A 15,980-nucleotide genomic window follows, 5' to 3' on the forward strand; every position below is an offset into this window, starting at 1 on the left:
TAAATTCCCCGAAATAAATCATATGCAGATATGTAAATCATATCTGCATGCAGTGTACTATAGGCATATGTGTATACTCTTTTAAAAAATATATACAAAGTTATTTTCATTTATTTATTTTTTGGCATGTATTCTTGGTTAAAGTAAATGTACTTTGAGTGACTGTGGTTCGAGCACACATGTAGTTAATACGCTGCTCAAACCACATTAATATAATTTATATTAACTATTAACTATTAATATTAATTATTAATTTGTTCATTTGCGTTTATTAATTATTAAATTAAAATTTAATTATCAAATATTAAATTATTAATTAAATTTTAATTAATAATTATTATTTATTAAATGCGGTGGTGCTATTTTTCTTGTATTCTCTCTCTCTCTCTCTCTCTCTCTCTGTCCTCGTGTCAGACCGATATCTACATCGTTTCCACCTTAACCTTCTGCTAATTTTACGACTACAGCACTGCCTATGTCTGCCTATGACTACAGCACTGCCTATGTTTTATTTATATGTTCGACCCCTCGAACCATTTTATAAGTAGTATTTTTGTAATATATACAGTAGGCATAAAGTTTCCCAAACGAATAGGTCCGATGTATGGAACTGCATATTGTTTGAATTGGACCTTTGGCAAGTGATATAACGATTTTAGGCTTATTTTGTTTTTCACTTTATTGTGTATTTTACAATTTATGTTTTATTTTTATTTTTTGTTTTCAATTTTAATATAGATAGGCACATCTAGGTAGAGCTTTGCTTGGATATTTTTGCATATCAGGTGCAAAGGAGAGACATTTAAGCTAATATAGTATTCCTTTTATTCATACATTATAATTTATTAAATATCTTTTACAATTATGAACTGTAATCAGTATTTAGCATTTTTGAATTAACAATTAAGTCAGATTAGCAAACATCATACCAAAGTTTACTGAAATTAACCAAATGTTGCAAGCTAACCTTTTTTAGGCGCGGTCGCAAATGTGCTACTGTTTTCACTCCATTCGTCCGTCCGTCCACATGTAACAGCCCGATTCCTAGTTGACAGATTTTGGAGATGTTATATATATATTTGTATATATATATCTACTCGAAAAGGAAATGTAACATTGATACCAAAATTTCAGCGTATTTTCTCTTAGTCCCTTGGAAAGTTTTACGAACAATTCCGTTTCGACAGACCCAATTTCCCTCCCCCTTCTACAGAAACTTTGGTTAGTTTTGGGCAGTGGCGGTCCGAGGATTTTCTAAAGCAGGGGACTAAAGCAGTTGAAGAGGGCTAAACTTGTGTTCCGTGGAACCATTAAGCTTTAATCATCATATAGCAGTAAAAAAAATGCGCATTATATTGATCATAAGGAGGAGCTTAGTCCCTTGAGCCTGTTTTTGGGGCGGCCCTTGATTTTGGACACAAAATGAATGCACTCGACAAGGAAATGTCGAATAGCTGCTAAATTTTTATTGCATATTTTGTTGATCTCTTTCGTGAAATTCTGATTTCATACCCTATCCCCGTCCGCCCACAGTAACTTTGCAATAAATCTGGAAAACAGCATCTCTGATCCTTTTAAAATTTTAGGCTTTTGAGAGCCTTCTTTTGCTAAACATTCATGCATCTTTTATCAGAACTCAAAGATAGCTTTTTGCATTTGGTCTGAAGTTCGACTGATTTATTTGTGTGTGTGTGTGTGTGTGTGTGTGTGTGTGTGTGTGTGTGTGTGTGTGTGTGTGTGTGTGTGTGTGTCAAACGCAAAAGCAACTACGGCTGTAAGGCATCAGTATATTTTGTCTAAATTTCATGTATTCGCTGGTATGTATTCGATTTGCTTGTTTGCTGGACAAAAAAACCCGAGATTCTGAAATAAAACACTGAAAATAAAACTGCAACCCGCTCCTGAGACTGACTATCTCAGCCACCTTATATTTCGCTAAAAAATGTTCTTCGCTTCAATGATGAGATTCGAACCCACGCCATTTTCACTCGGTGTGGATGGTGATTATATATCCACTGTGCTGTCCTTGAGGGTTGACCGAATTAATAGAAGAATTCAGTTTGAAAGGATTCATTTATGCAGTGTCCCAGGGAACAATTTACTTTCTAAATTAATGAGACGAAACGTCAGCCCTAAAGAAATATCTGCTGTCTCCATTAAAAACAAGGAAATGGAAAACCGAAGGGGAATAGCATTAGTTCAGCGAATGCCGTTCTCTTGAATATTTTTTATTTAATGATATTTTTTCTACTTTGCCATTGCGAAATGAGCTAGTGTTAATACGTGCTATCTGAACCAGGCATCTTATTCAGAAAGTCGTGACCTGACTTAAACATAAGATACAAAGAAGTATTAGGGGTGTAGATTCGGAAATGGAGAGGGGGAAAGGGGGAAGAATTATGTTTAAATGTGGCTAAATTTGCGTTCGATGTTTGCATGTTTTATTCATTTAAACAGCAATAAATAATCCGTTGTTTTCACTATGCTTTTAAATGTTTACTTAAAGAATGAGGAGTGGGTGATTTCTCACAATATTGTTTTTACCGGAGTATTTTTATTAATTTATTTATTTCAAATTAAGTTTCTTAATTAGTAAATCATTCTTGTATGGTAATAACACGTCACATTTGACATCACTTCCTTGACTCTTGCAGAAAGTTTCCCAGCATTCCGCTGTGTGTCCCTGTTTCAAAATTTAAAAATAGGGAAACCCTGTTATAAAACTGTACAAATAAATATATAAAATAGCATCATAGATCGTTTTTAATGGATCCAGAGGTAATGTTTCGTACCTACTAGTTTGGAAAGCAAAGCATTCCTCTTGGCAGTGCGTGGAATGAATCTTTTCGAATTGATTTCTCCTTTGCGCTTTTCTGTTAATTCACTGGGACTTCAGACTAAACGTCCCAAACGGTGATTTAAGGTAATTAATATTGCTTGGAAGTTTATTAATCAATAGGTTACGTTTAACAAGATTCATTTGAGGAAACTAGGTAATAGTTTTATTTCTAGAAATGTGTTGCAAAAATCATAATTGAATGTCTGGAGAAAAAAGTCACCGGCGTTCATTTATCTCGCATACTGCTCCAGGAATGTTTCTAAATGGTCCATTTCGTGTAGTAAACTCAAAGAATGAGCTAAGTAATTAATTCATTTTCGCGGAGCTAATTACGATACATAAAAGCTATTATCAAAGGAACCCGCTGTATGTAATGGGTCTTTCCTTGACTTAGAGGTTCTACTATTCAATACATCTCCGAGATTGATACCCGGGAGAAATCGAATTAAGGAAATTAAAAGAGGGGGGAGCTAAGCAGATTTCAAGTTCTATTGTCACCTGAATACATCTAGTTTACTAAAATTGGCTTTCTTGTTATCAGGCTAAGAAGCTAATAAGATATCAATACTCGCAGCAAAGCGTCTGGGGAAATACACAGTAATTCTTTGTTAAATAGACGATAAGTTAATTATTACGCTTTCAGGAGATGAAAGACTAAAGCTGCTTGCGGCAAATATCAGTCCTCCAAGTCCTCACAGTTTCCAGCATCAACAGATTTTGCCGCACAATGCAGAAATGACAAAAGCAATGAGCTTGTTTTGTTCCATCATGTGTGTGTGTGTGTGAGTGAGTGAGTGAGTGATTTATACCCAGTTTTATTCCTTACAGCAGTAAATATTAAATCTCAGTTCTTGCCAGTTCCAGGTGAAGTTTCAAAGAGCGGATTCAATTTAGGATTCTCGTTGCGTCTTTGTACAAGAAATTTCTCGTATATTCTTAAAATGACATTACTTTTTCAGTACATGATTGTCAGAGTGTGGTTTGAATTTCAAATTATTACGGGAACAGGCGAGCAAGCAACCATTTTCGTGTTAGGAGTTCCTACAACAACAATAACAGCCATAGTTTGGCTGAGGCCGCACAGACCAATAAATGAAAAAAAAAAAAAAAAAAAAAAAGTTCCTCCTCCAATCCTGGTTCCGTTATGCGCGTACTCGTTATTGTTTGTAGTTGGTCGCTCACATCCTGCTTGATTTTTTCCACGATTACAGGAGCTATCAGGTTCTTCTTGACGATGGTCCGTCTCTGGTCTGCTGTTCAGTGACCTGAATAGTTGGAACGTAGTATGTTCATATTTATTTTGATGCGCTATTTCATGCGTTGGCTTCTTCTTTCCTCATCGGTGGTCAGTGACCACTGGTCAATAGCCCAGTTGCGCAAGAAGCACTTCCAGTAGGTTGGACTGGATGGGCTTGCCTTTCAGTTCTGGTAGCCATACACGAGACAGCGCCACTCGCGGGAGACTGTCTCCGACGTTTCGAGCCGACCCCTCTACCTAAGTCCTGAACGCGAGCGACTTTATCCTGCACCACACTCGATGCAGCATGTCCAATATTTCTACTTCTCATCTTCATCCAGCTCTAAAGGTGGACCTGTTTTAGCTTGAGTATCCAATGGTGGGTGGTAGTTATGGGAACGACGCCAGATGGTGCCACTCTCCGCTTCATCTCTCACTTCGAATTGGGGTTCGTAGGTCCAATGAAGCAACTTTCGCGAATTTACTCCTCCGCTGCATTTTTTTTTTTTCCCCTTTTCCGCGGTGGGATTTGAACCCAAGTCCATGATATCGGTGGTCTGGGGTCGTAACTACTGGGCTAATCGCCCCCTTTTTAAATATAATCATAATAATAATTATTATTAGTAGTAATAGCAGTAGTATCAATATTTATTTTTTTCTGTTTAAATAAATAAATTTTCTGTTTATACTCCGGGACGACCAAACGGTCAGAGGAGTTCACAAGATATACAGAATACAAGAAACAGCACCGTATTCAGCAGTCACGGGCTTGAACCCCGGTCACTCAAGGCACGTGTACTTATGCACCCGCGCGCCTGACCACTAGGCTACGGTGTTTATTTATTTTTTATCTATATTATATGTGTTTATTTTTATTTATAATAGTAAACAGTAGTAACAGTATTTATAATTGCGCTTAATTGGGCCCTCGTGGTTCAAATCACCATTCTCCCTCACCATGAGGAAAAGGTCTGGATTAGAATTTAGTCAATGATGCGATGAACACTTTAACCAGATATGGCGGTGCATAGACGGTACAACAAATTCGTCTTCAAATAAAAAACTTTTATTCAATATACACTATTTATGGGTGCCTCGTGCCTGTATATTTTCTTATGCGTGGTGCGGATTTTCATCCCTGGTATAGTTTGTTTTATATTACAGACTAAAAACGTAAACTCAAAATTTGCGCTTTTGTTACGTGCTCGGGAGTTTGAGCGCTGTACCAGGAAGCATGCTCCTGAGATCGTCTAACTACCACAGATGAAAAGTCATCTTTTAAGAATTTTTCAGGTTTTCAACGGGATGCATAGATGTATTGAGAAGACTGTACCATTCCGGATAGCTAATGCCCAATTACTGTATATTACTGGCTGGATTCGTGGCGGTGCATATTCGGTGTGTTTTATGGGTGAAATGTTTTACAGCACTTACCGATAAGTTAGAGTTTTTGGATTTAGGGATAATGCAGATTACAGTGAAACATTTGCAGGCATATCTACAGGAAAAATAAATAAAGCCTAAAGAGGTTTGAAGGAAAAGCGTGTTCTTGTTTCCTTGGACAAGGTAATTTGTCTTCTCTTTTGTGTACAGCTTTAGATCTTTATGTATTAACCATCTTTAAAAAGATGCTAAAGAACCGTGAAAATTCGCTGGCTTAAGAAAACAACACGGAAGGCATCCGAAAACTGGGTAATGCGCAAAGAATACAGGAAACAAGGTAGTGATAAATGACTTCAGATGACCCTGCTGATCTTCGCCGCATCTTTCTCTGTGATGGATTGAAGGAGCACTTCTGCCAATGTTTACTCGCGGAGCTTTGATCTGTGGGAATAATTCAAAATAACTTAATAGCAGCTTCCGCAAGATCATAATACCCCCAGAGATGTAGCAACTCCCACCCAACACGGAGCAAAGCACTTCGGTAATTCTTACATTGCAGCCTCTCTCGAAGAGGTTCGGCTTGTTTGTAGGTAGCGCTTTGGCGTGTGTGTGTGCTTGCGTGGGCGTGCGCACATACTCTGAGACTCTACTCTACTCTATTTTATATATCTTACATAAATAATAGATAATAATACCGAACTACTCGCGTATTGCGGAATTATTATCGTTCCAGCCTTTTTATCATATTACGATAAAAGGCTGGAAATTATCCGATATTTTTGAGACTGAATTTCGGATTTTACATGACAAAAAATAATACAAAAAAAAAAAAAAAAAAAAATCGCGTGTGTACCCCTGCGCACTAAAGATGTTTTATGTATAAACATCTTTGACGACACCTACTAAATTTGGAACAGCTAGAACTGAAATCATGAACAATGTAATTTATGCTCACGCCCGCTGCTTACTCTACCGAATCAACGTTTGGAAGAGGCTAGGCCAATAGCCTAATTACCCATTTGATTGTAGCCATTTGTTAAATAATATGATTGCAACAACACAAGAATTTCTATCGTTACAATCATACTATCATGTTACTCTGTCATGCTTTGTCGGAAATCACACATGCAGCGCTACAAGATCTGCAAGAAACGACAGTATCCACGCATAATACGCTATTGAAACTATGACTTGGCCCAGGATCTCAAGAGTATAAGCGCGAGATGGTAACGCTGCACATTCCATTACGCAATGAGGAAACAGAGATACTGTCAGAGATGAAATATGTCAAGATCTACGACGACAATGAACTCATACTAGATCGTAAATTGTATGAATCGGACTTGGACATTCGCAAAACGATTGAAATATGTAAAACGATGCGTCAAGACAACGACGACGTTGACTCTGACGAAGCATGTGGTAATGACCTGCATAGCCTTGTAACGCGACTGCGAGAAGACCGCTTTCGAAACTTTTGCAATTGCCCAAACAGCGAGACGAATGAGGATCTAAAGCTCGCCACACTCAACCCACTCAGCGCAATTGCAAAGAAACACGAAAACTGATGACCAACGAGGACTTCTGCAACTTAATGAGAATCACAAGCAAAATATTCTACTCATACATCTAATTTGGAGTCGTTATCTCCCAATCGCGAATTCTTCACCGGCCGAGCTGGTTGCAGAAAAACATTTATGATTCGCCTCTTGATGGAAATATACAACCGGCTCAGTAATACACACGGGTACCGTAACTCCTACATTACATACACTTCAACTGGTAAGGCTGAAGCGCATGTAATGTGATGATCTTGGGTGTGCTCAAGATATCCATTTCTCTGGTTACCAAAAGGTCTGCCCCGAATCATAAACGTTTTTCCGCAACCAGCTGGTTTATGCCAGCTCTGAGCACATTCAAGATCACCTCTCACGATCTTTTACTCGATCTACTCTCCCGACCCCGTTTTTCTTTGCTGTGAAACGGAAATGACGACGTCATTTCCGTGTCGCAGAATCGTGACAAATTGATTTTAGTGCCGTCCCAAAATTTAGTAGGTGCCGCCAAAGATGTTCACACATCAAAAACTGTTCACCTTCTTTGGATTTACTCTCTAGAAAAAAAAAATAATAATAAAAATAAATAGTAATGAATAATTAGTTCTGTTCATTGCTTTGCTTTGCATGACGCTGACCGAGTTGCCTGATGAATTAGATATAATCTGAACTAAAAGCAAGTGGTTTTCATTATTGATTCCTTTGTAGTGAAATATTTGCGAGGTAGAGGGTAATTTCTTTCTATAATTTTTGCTTTGCATGATTTGTACAGAAGAGAAAGTTCTCGGTTCTGATCCCCGAGCACCGGAAGTGTGACCCTATGATGTAGACAACATGGACATTTTTTTTTTTCCTAACCAAATAGCACTACTAGATTATTAGAGTAACTTGTAATATTATGATTGGAGTATTACACTGATACTCCAATCAGTGTAATGTGTGACTTCTTTGTGCATGCATTTCTCAAGGTGCTAAAGTAGAGGAGTTTTAGTGAAAGAGTCTCAAAGCCATCGGCCTAATTGTAGATGTATAGAAGAGGTATGATAAATTTATTCGATAGTATGAATCAGAGCTGTAATACTCAATATGTTCTACATTGATAATAATATTAGTAAATTTATAAGAGGAGTTTACCTCAATATAGTACGTGGAACACTTCCGTATGATACCCTCCAGATACCGTTTTAATTTCTGGAGGGTATCATACGGAAGTGTTCCACGTACTATATTGAGGTAAACTCCTCTTATAAATTTACTGATAAATTTATTCAGATATTCGGATACAAGTGTAAGAACAGTTGTTGCAGGGTCATGATATGCAATAGCTGCGTGACACGAGCTATGATTTTTGTGACAAAAAGGGAAGAGTTCGCGGGAGAAATGGGTTAATCTGTCATCATGAAGTTTGGTACAAGGGTTCCTAAGAATATTCTGAATAAGTTGTGAAATTTTCATTCATAGAATTCTACGTGATTCCATAGACCAGCTGTTTCAGACAAATAGCTGGTCTATGGAATCACAGTTGGATTTAAACCCCGGAGACAAACAATTATATGGGATACGTACGATAGGTTGGTAACTTGTCACTCGTGTGGAGGAAGCCTAAATTCGAATCTCGGCGTAGAGTGGAGGAAGTCGTAAATGCCTCTTCAATCGGAGCTGCAGTCAGCCGATCTCCGATGAATGGAGTAGGGTTCCCACCGAGTTATACCGGTCTTATCAGCTCGTACGACATGCAAATCTGCCTTTGAACATACGCTTGTACAGATATAATATATATGGCCTTAGATGCCAATGCGCTAGTAGTGCGCACTTTCTAAAATTGAACGTCGATACTACTGTTGGAATGGAGTATGGTGGAGGGACCGATTTAGGGGACTTAATTTACGGTATGCCAAAAAAATATGGCATAAATTATATCCGCAGTTTGCTTCTTAATTAATACTGTTGTTTGTCAGAAAGAGACAGATAAATTTTAATTCAAATTGAAGCCGGTTATATTTTTAAACTAAGTTTAAACAAATTTTAAGCTATACGCTTAAGCCGAAAGAACATGCGAAAATACATGCGGGCCAAAAGTCAGGACATATTTGAAATTTCCGTGATATTTTACTTTATTCATTATAAGAAGGGTTGGGGGGGGGATATGTATATACATAAGAAGTGCACGGAATACGCGCGTTTTGGCTGAATGCCGAATTACCGATGGTTAAAATCAATATTCGGCCAAAGCTGAATATCATCATTATAGAATGAACTTCTGGCATACAGGAATAAATCTGAAATTTTATCGAAAAAATTTAATTATTATTACAATTTTAAGATTAAAAATTTAATAGTCAAATTTTAAAAGTTTGACATTAGAGTGCAGGAACAATAATTTCTCAGCTGCGAGATTGCTTCTGCGGTCGCTGTACTGCACATTTGCTATACTAAATAGACGCGCACTTTCAACTGAGGTCAGTGGAGGAACAAGATTTTTTTAGCTAGCTCTGCCAGTATACGGTACTGCTGCTGATGTATAGAGTACTGTTACCAGGTTATTAAGCTTTTCTTCCTCTCTCTAATAGTAACTGACTAAGGTAAAGACTTATCTCCTCTTCAACTCCTGGACTTGAAGATTCGGTCGATGGTGATGATACAATTTCATTGAAGCAATACCACAAACTGAAGCTTTGTGCACTGCTTGAAAAAGATGCTTTCTGAGTATTTTCAGAAGTAGACTTGAGATTGTTACCCTCACTTATATTTTTTACTTCTAATATTTTTACATGCACTTATGCTTCACACATTCACTTGAGAAAAACTTGTCCTTAAACCTTAAACAAAATCGTCTCTGGAGTTTCATCTGCATCTCAGCTTTCATTTCATACACACCAATTTCAGCATTTTCCCTGGAGTAGAATGATAGGAAGATCTTTACAGCAGGTATCATGTAAGAAATACTTGCACTCTCAAGACACATCAGTTTGATTACTTCTTCAGCAGGTTCCAGCAAACGAACTACTTTCTCTACAAGAAACCATCGGTTATTAGTAAGTCCTGCTATGTTGGTATTCTTACTGTATCTGCAAAGTACAGTACTAAGGTTTTCTTTTGTTTAGCAGCCTTTTTAAACTTTATCTGCTATTCCATCTTGTATAAGTACACGACAAGGCAATTACAAAATCCCTTGCATGTCATGTACTCATGTAGTTTGTCTTTGGCTGAAGAAGAATGATGAAAGTGGCTCACTGTCTTTCTGCTTACGTCAAGTAATTCTGTTACTTTACGCTGTGCTATAATTACATTCCAAACACACAATAAATGGTGTGAACAAAACATCGTATGCTTGTTTTGGGCTGCGCCAGGCTATATAGCCGCCCTGGTGTAAACTTCTTTCCAAAATAATATATAATTTTATTTTTTAAACACAAAATAACATATATTAACATATTACTTTAAAAATAAAGTAAGAAATAAAGAAAAAAAATAAAGTAAAAAAAAAAAAAAACGAAAATACATTTATTTTGTTTGGTTGCAGACAATAAAATAAAACTACAGGTAGTTCTCGACTTTATGAGTTAATTTGTTCCTAACACGCGCTCGTAAAGCGAAAACTTGTAAAGCGGGAAATTGTTTCCCATAGACATAAGGTGAAAAATAGGGGTTACGTTCTCAACAATGAAATTAGTTAGCTAATTAGTTTATGTTTAAACAATGATTGATTTATCGAAAGAAATGAAAACGTAGCCTGTAAAATCAAGCAAATTATAATAATAGAGAAATTATTTACGACTTACAAATGTTAAAGAATGTTTATTCTTCATCATCATCGATTAAATGCACACTCGTTGATCACTCATTATTGGCTCGGCACTCGTTGGTTTGGAATCAGTGTCTCTGGAACTGATTTATATCGTAAAGCGGTACGCAAGTGGTTTGGAATGCGGTATTTATGAATGTTTAACATTCATTTTTTGCAATTAATGTTCATATTTTCGATTTTGTTGATACTTAATACAATACTTGGGGAAAAAAAAACTCGTAAACCCGGGAACTCGTAAAGCGAGAACTGCCTGTATATATAAACTTAAAAACTATATATCCCCCCCCCCCACGGTCATTTTTCTTATATAATTTTTTTTTTGGGAATTTAAAAAAATATATTTCCAAAATAATATATAATTTTATTTTTTAAAACACAAAATAACATATACTAGTTGTACCCGGCGTAACATACGCCATCTTTCTAATTATGGCGTAAACAGACCTTCAGTCTTCACCATTCTTGTTTAGCGGTGATATAATTCTACACCAGTCACCTGTGGGATATATGCATATGTCTCTATTTGCAGGTGGTTCCCCGTCTTCTCAAACAAATTTTGCAGCAACCTCCGTTTTGGATGTAGGTGCATTATATCGTCTCTTATCTAAATCCGGGTCTTCTATAAATGCCATGCGCACATTCATTGTTGGATTGGCCTGGGTTATTTAAAATAAATTTAAAATAAATTTTCTGTTATACTCCGGGACGACCAAACGGTCAGAGGAGTTCAGAGGTCACAAGAAACAGCACCGTATTTAGCAGTCACGGGCTTGAACCCCGGTCGCAGCATCTCGTTCAATTGGTTGTATTACTTCGGCCATACGCCCTTGGTTTGATTGTTTTTCAAGCCGTTTTGTTGTTGCTTCAGCAGAATCGAAAATATAAAGTTGCCCATGTCCTGGCTTATTTTCCTCGTTTGGATATAGCGGTGAGACCAAATGGTAAATCTGGTCGTGTATTCTAAAACAGTATGGACCATTTCCAGGCGGTGATTTAATCTCTGCGCCCATTGATGCGAACGCCATTGCTGAATTTGTACTCTCGTATATGTTCTCTGTAGTTATTTGCTTCAATGTATCCCCTGTAAACAGCTCTCGTAATAGAGTAGGTGTCTCGGAGAGTGGGTCAAGTGAAGCCTTTTTCCATCATGACAGCATTTATGTTTTTATTCGATGTGTTTAACTCATGTCCCCAATATCTTGCATTGCAATCTTCACAGTTGTAACACATACTGTATTTCCTATGCCATGCTCTTCCACATTAATTACAGCCTGTTGATTATTCTCATCCGGTACTCTATTTGATTAGTAATACGGCGTCTTCTCATTTCCAATCTTGTTTCTCTTTCCTCAGTGTTTTCTGTCCGTAGTCGTAGAGTTTCGTTTCGGTCTCTCAGTCTATTAGATCTCTCCTCTAATGTATCATTAGCATTTCTTCTACATTTTCTCAAATGTTCTTACACACTTTTACAGCCATTATTACACTTCTTAAAACTTAGAAAAGTTTATTAAAATTGAAGATAAATAAAATAAACATACATCAATAGCTTTCAGGCATAAGTTGTCTTTCTTCAATCGAGAAACGTTAGTACAAAAATTAATAAAGAATGCCCGGTATGGTGGTCATGCGAGCTGAACCGCGTGAACTGGTGCTGGCAACAATTAGCAGTTGGAAAATTTGACTTTGTAAATAAATAGAACAACCGTTCATTAGAGATCTTACCCCTGGAGCATTCTCCTATAATTGCATTTCATACAGCAAACAAAATGCACGTATCCTGAAGGAAAATTTGGAAGGTAAAGTAACTCCTCTAAAACAAACTGTTATCAGTCTCAAAGAAAGGCAAACACAGACACTAAGTTTTTAAATTTTTTTACAATGCTCCAAAGCATGTTTCCTCCTCTTATTTTCATACAGAACAGGAGCAGACTGTTACAAAAGGCCCCAACATGAAGTGGTGTTGAGTTCAGTCTCACTGCCTTGGCACTATAGTCATTGCTGTTTACATTCTGGTGGTTGTTGTTGCTGGTCTTTCTTGGTTGCTCTTTTCGACTATTTTACCTGAGGATTAGCATCACTGTCATCATCTTCATCTTCAACTTCCTCATCTTCTTCATCGTCCTCTTCCTCTTCATCTTCTTCATCATATTCTTCGTCCATTATTGCTTCACCAGTGAAGAAAAGAACAGCTTTTGGAACAATTCTCTCTTTAATAAAATGTCCAATATCATAATCAGCAGCTATCAATGCTTGACTTTCTTCATCCAACTCTTCTTGAAATTCAGGAACTGTAGGAGGATTGAAAAAGTTAAAGAAGGAATCATTCTGGACTGTCTTAGTGACTGTACGGACAGCTCCCCTGGCTTTGTGCTTCTGCCGTTTCTTAACTGTTTTTACAGTTACATTTTTCCCTTTCCTCCAATCTATAGAACATCCTTTACATTTTTGAATTTCAGGACCTTCATATGAGAATGGATCATCTTCATCAGGAGCAAACTTCAGTTCATACTCTTTGGTAAGGACTTGATTTGTGAAATATGGATTAGAATCAAAGTGGAATTCCAAGACAAAACCTTTAGGATTATCCAGTTGCCTTACTTTGATATCATTGAGAAATTTTAGAATAGGTTCATCGTGTTCCTGAATAATTTCAGCCATCATATCAACATTCTTTAATGCTATTAGCCAGAAATTTGGAATACCTTTCACATCTTCTGAGGATGTCATGTCTTTATTTTCATTCTCTTCGTACTCATTAGATTCCACCTTGATTTTTTTCACACCTTCAATCACTTCATCAGCTTCATCTTTTTCAGAGTCAGAAGGAAAGTCACATTCTTCATCTGTTGGTTCAACTTTAGAGGAAGTTATTAGGTGCCTCTTTTCAAAGAGAGGGGCATACAGCTGTGCATATTTGCATTCTAACTCATGCACTTCTTCATAAAATTTTGCTTCAAGAAATGAGTACTCTTGTTGAAGTTTCTTTAGTGCTTTAACTCTTCGCTTAACTGGTTTTGGTAAGCTAGCAATATAAGCCTGAGGAGAATTCATCATAGAACCAAGTCGTGATTGTAGAACTGCAAGCAATTCGGGATTTTTCATCATTTCTGTTGTAAGTTATTTTGTTTTAGCATCTTCTTCCCCTATTTCTTCTGCAGCTTCATTTTGCTCAACTGGTGTTGGCTTTTCTGGATCTGCCATTTCAGTTCAATAAATCTGAACCAAAAAAGTTAAAAACGAAATAGGAAAACCTAGCAAATCCAAAGACCTTTGTTTCTGTTACTTCTGTCTGCTCCTGTACTGTACAGCAAAAAATATTGCCAAATTATTTAATTTTTGTTGATGCATAGATGAACGGAGGTAATTTTTTATTAATTTTAATTTCGAAAAAGAGTGCTCGCAACTAGCTGCTGATACAGGCATTGTTAACATTATTCTTAATGAAATGATTATATTAGGAAGTAGAGTGGTTAAATTATGTTTTAATGTAAAACTGAAAATTTCTTGTGGAGTCTGATTCATGGACATAAAATTTTGAAAAATTTGTATTTCATTTTGCAAGATCAACAGCAACAATATCTTTTGGACATTCCTCATTAGTGGCATCTGATAACTGTAATTCTAAAAATGAGAAATTTCATCTTTTTGATATTTTACTTAGCTCGCTAAAACATTGTAAAAAAATAAAATTGTTTTTAAAATCTCGAGCTGTTCAAAACGTTCATCTATTGCGTTTCTTGTAGTATTTAAAATGGCAAAAAATAAGTTTATTTTAAAATATTTGGTGTTGGTACAAATTCATTTCCAGATTCATAATCAAATAATTTTGTGTTTCCTTCCCATTCTTAAGTTTTCTTTCAGAAAATCAGTGTCAATTTTTAATTAGTTAGCAATTTTTGCTGCGTTTTCAAGTATACGTACAAAATGCTCATCTGTTCTAATGTTTATAATGGTTTCCTTTAATTTTTTTTAAAATGCGTTAGTGATGTTAATATATACGATTGTGTATTTTGTAATAATTTGCTTACAAAATTTACATTAGATAAAATGTCAAACCAAGTAATAGTAGAGCACACCAATTTAAAAGATCTAATTTTATTTGACAATGACTGAGACTGATGTTTTGTTTTTAAATCGAATTTATTATTACAATCCGAATATATTTCATAAAGAGCTTCAGCAATTTGTTGTAGATTGTATACTAGACTTTACCAACAAGTGTCTGACAAAGATTTCAGCGAAAGATTTGAAACTTTGTTTTTTAATATTGCCCACCGTTTAGTACTACTAGAAAAAAAAATTATAAAGTTCCTGAACGATTCCAAAAAAAAAAAAAAAAAAAATCAATTGTCTCAAAAGATATTTTTTCCACATCATTCACCACTAAATTCAAAGTATGTACAGCGCAAGGTACGAAAAAGGCTCTGGGGTTTATATCTAATCCTTCTCAGGCTTCTGCCATTCTTCTTCAGGATTAATGGAGACCTACTAGCTTTCCTCACCGCCTTATTGTGAGGAATAGAAGTGTCCACCTCACTTTGAAGAAGACCCACTTTACAAGAAAAATCAACGCAGGAGTCCCACAAGGTGGTGTCCTGTCTGGCCTTCTCTTCTCAGCCATTCTGATTCCTTTCATGAGTCCTCTTGAAGATGTTCTAATATATGCCGACGATATAAAGTTTCTTGCATTAATCCCACCGTCTGCAAACCCAATGGCAATTACGTCTTCCATCACAGAGAACTTGACCGCCCTTTCAACTTACTTGAAGATGTTTGGATTAAACCTTAACCCTTCAAAATCTGCGATAATGATTTACTCATTGAAACAGCAACCAACAATAATTCAACCCTCAGTTTTAGGTACTCTCATTCTAGTGGTTACCTGCCATAAGGATCTCGGTATCTATTTTGAACCGAAGCTGAAATTTAATGTTCACACAGAATACCCCCGGAAGCGATTTAACACCCTACGCTGGAGAAAAAAAATGAAATTACTATATTAGGGTTACCCGTAAATGATTACATTAACCCGTATTCGTGTCTGTAAATTGCGTGTGTTCTCTGGTCGATTTGCCTGTTTTGCTGGACGAAAAAAACCTCAGTTTCTGAGGGGGAAACCTTGCTATCTACGCCTGAGACCGACTAACTCAGCCACGG

The 15,980-nt window shown here is 36.6% G+C and overlaps 2 protein-coding genes across 2 annotated transcripts in view; one reads left to right on the forward strand and one right to left on the reverse strand.

The window, feature by feature from the left end:
• The window catches only part of LOC150081642 (non-homologous end-joining factor 1-like), a 180,963-nt gene that overhangs the window by 18,305 nt on the left and 146,678 nt on the right, over nucleotides 1–15,980 (forward strand). The window lies entirely within an intron of this gene.
• On the reverse strand, nucleotides 12,522–14,133 carry LOC150081643 (nucleosome assembly protein 1-like 4). Its single transcript, XM_090380574.1, has one exon. It carries the CDS (start codon nucleotides 13,926–13,928, stop codon nucleotides 12,876–12,878), a length of 1,053 nt encoding a protein of 350 aa, XP_090236700.1. The 5' UTR covers nucleotides 13,929–14,133; the 3' UTR covers nucleotides 12,522–12,875.

This window comes from Mastigoproctus giganteus, chromosome 8 (assembly GCF_048544385.1).
Source record: "Mastigoproctus giganteus isolate SK-2022 chromosome 8, ASM4854438v1, whole genome shotgun sequence".
Taxonomy (NCBI): Eukaryota; Metazoa; Arthropoda; class Arachnida; order Uropygi; family Thelyphonidae; genus Mastigoproctus; species Mastigoproctus giganteus.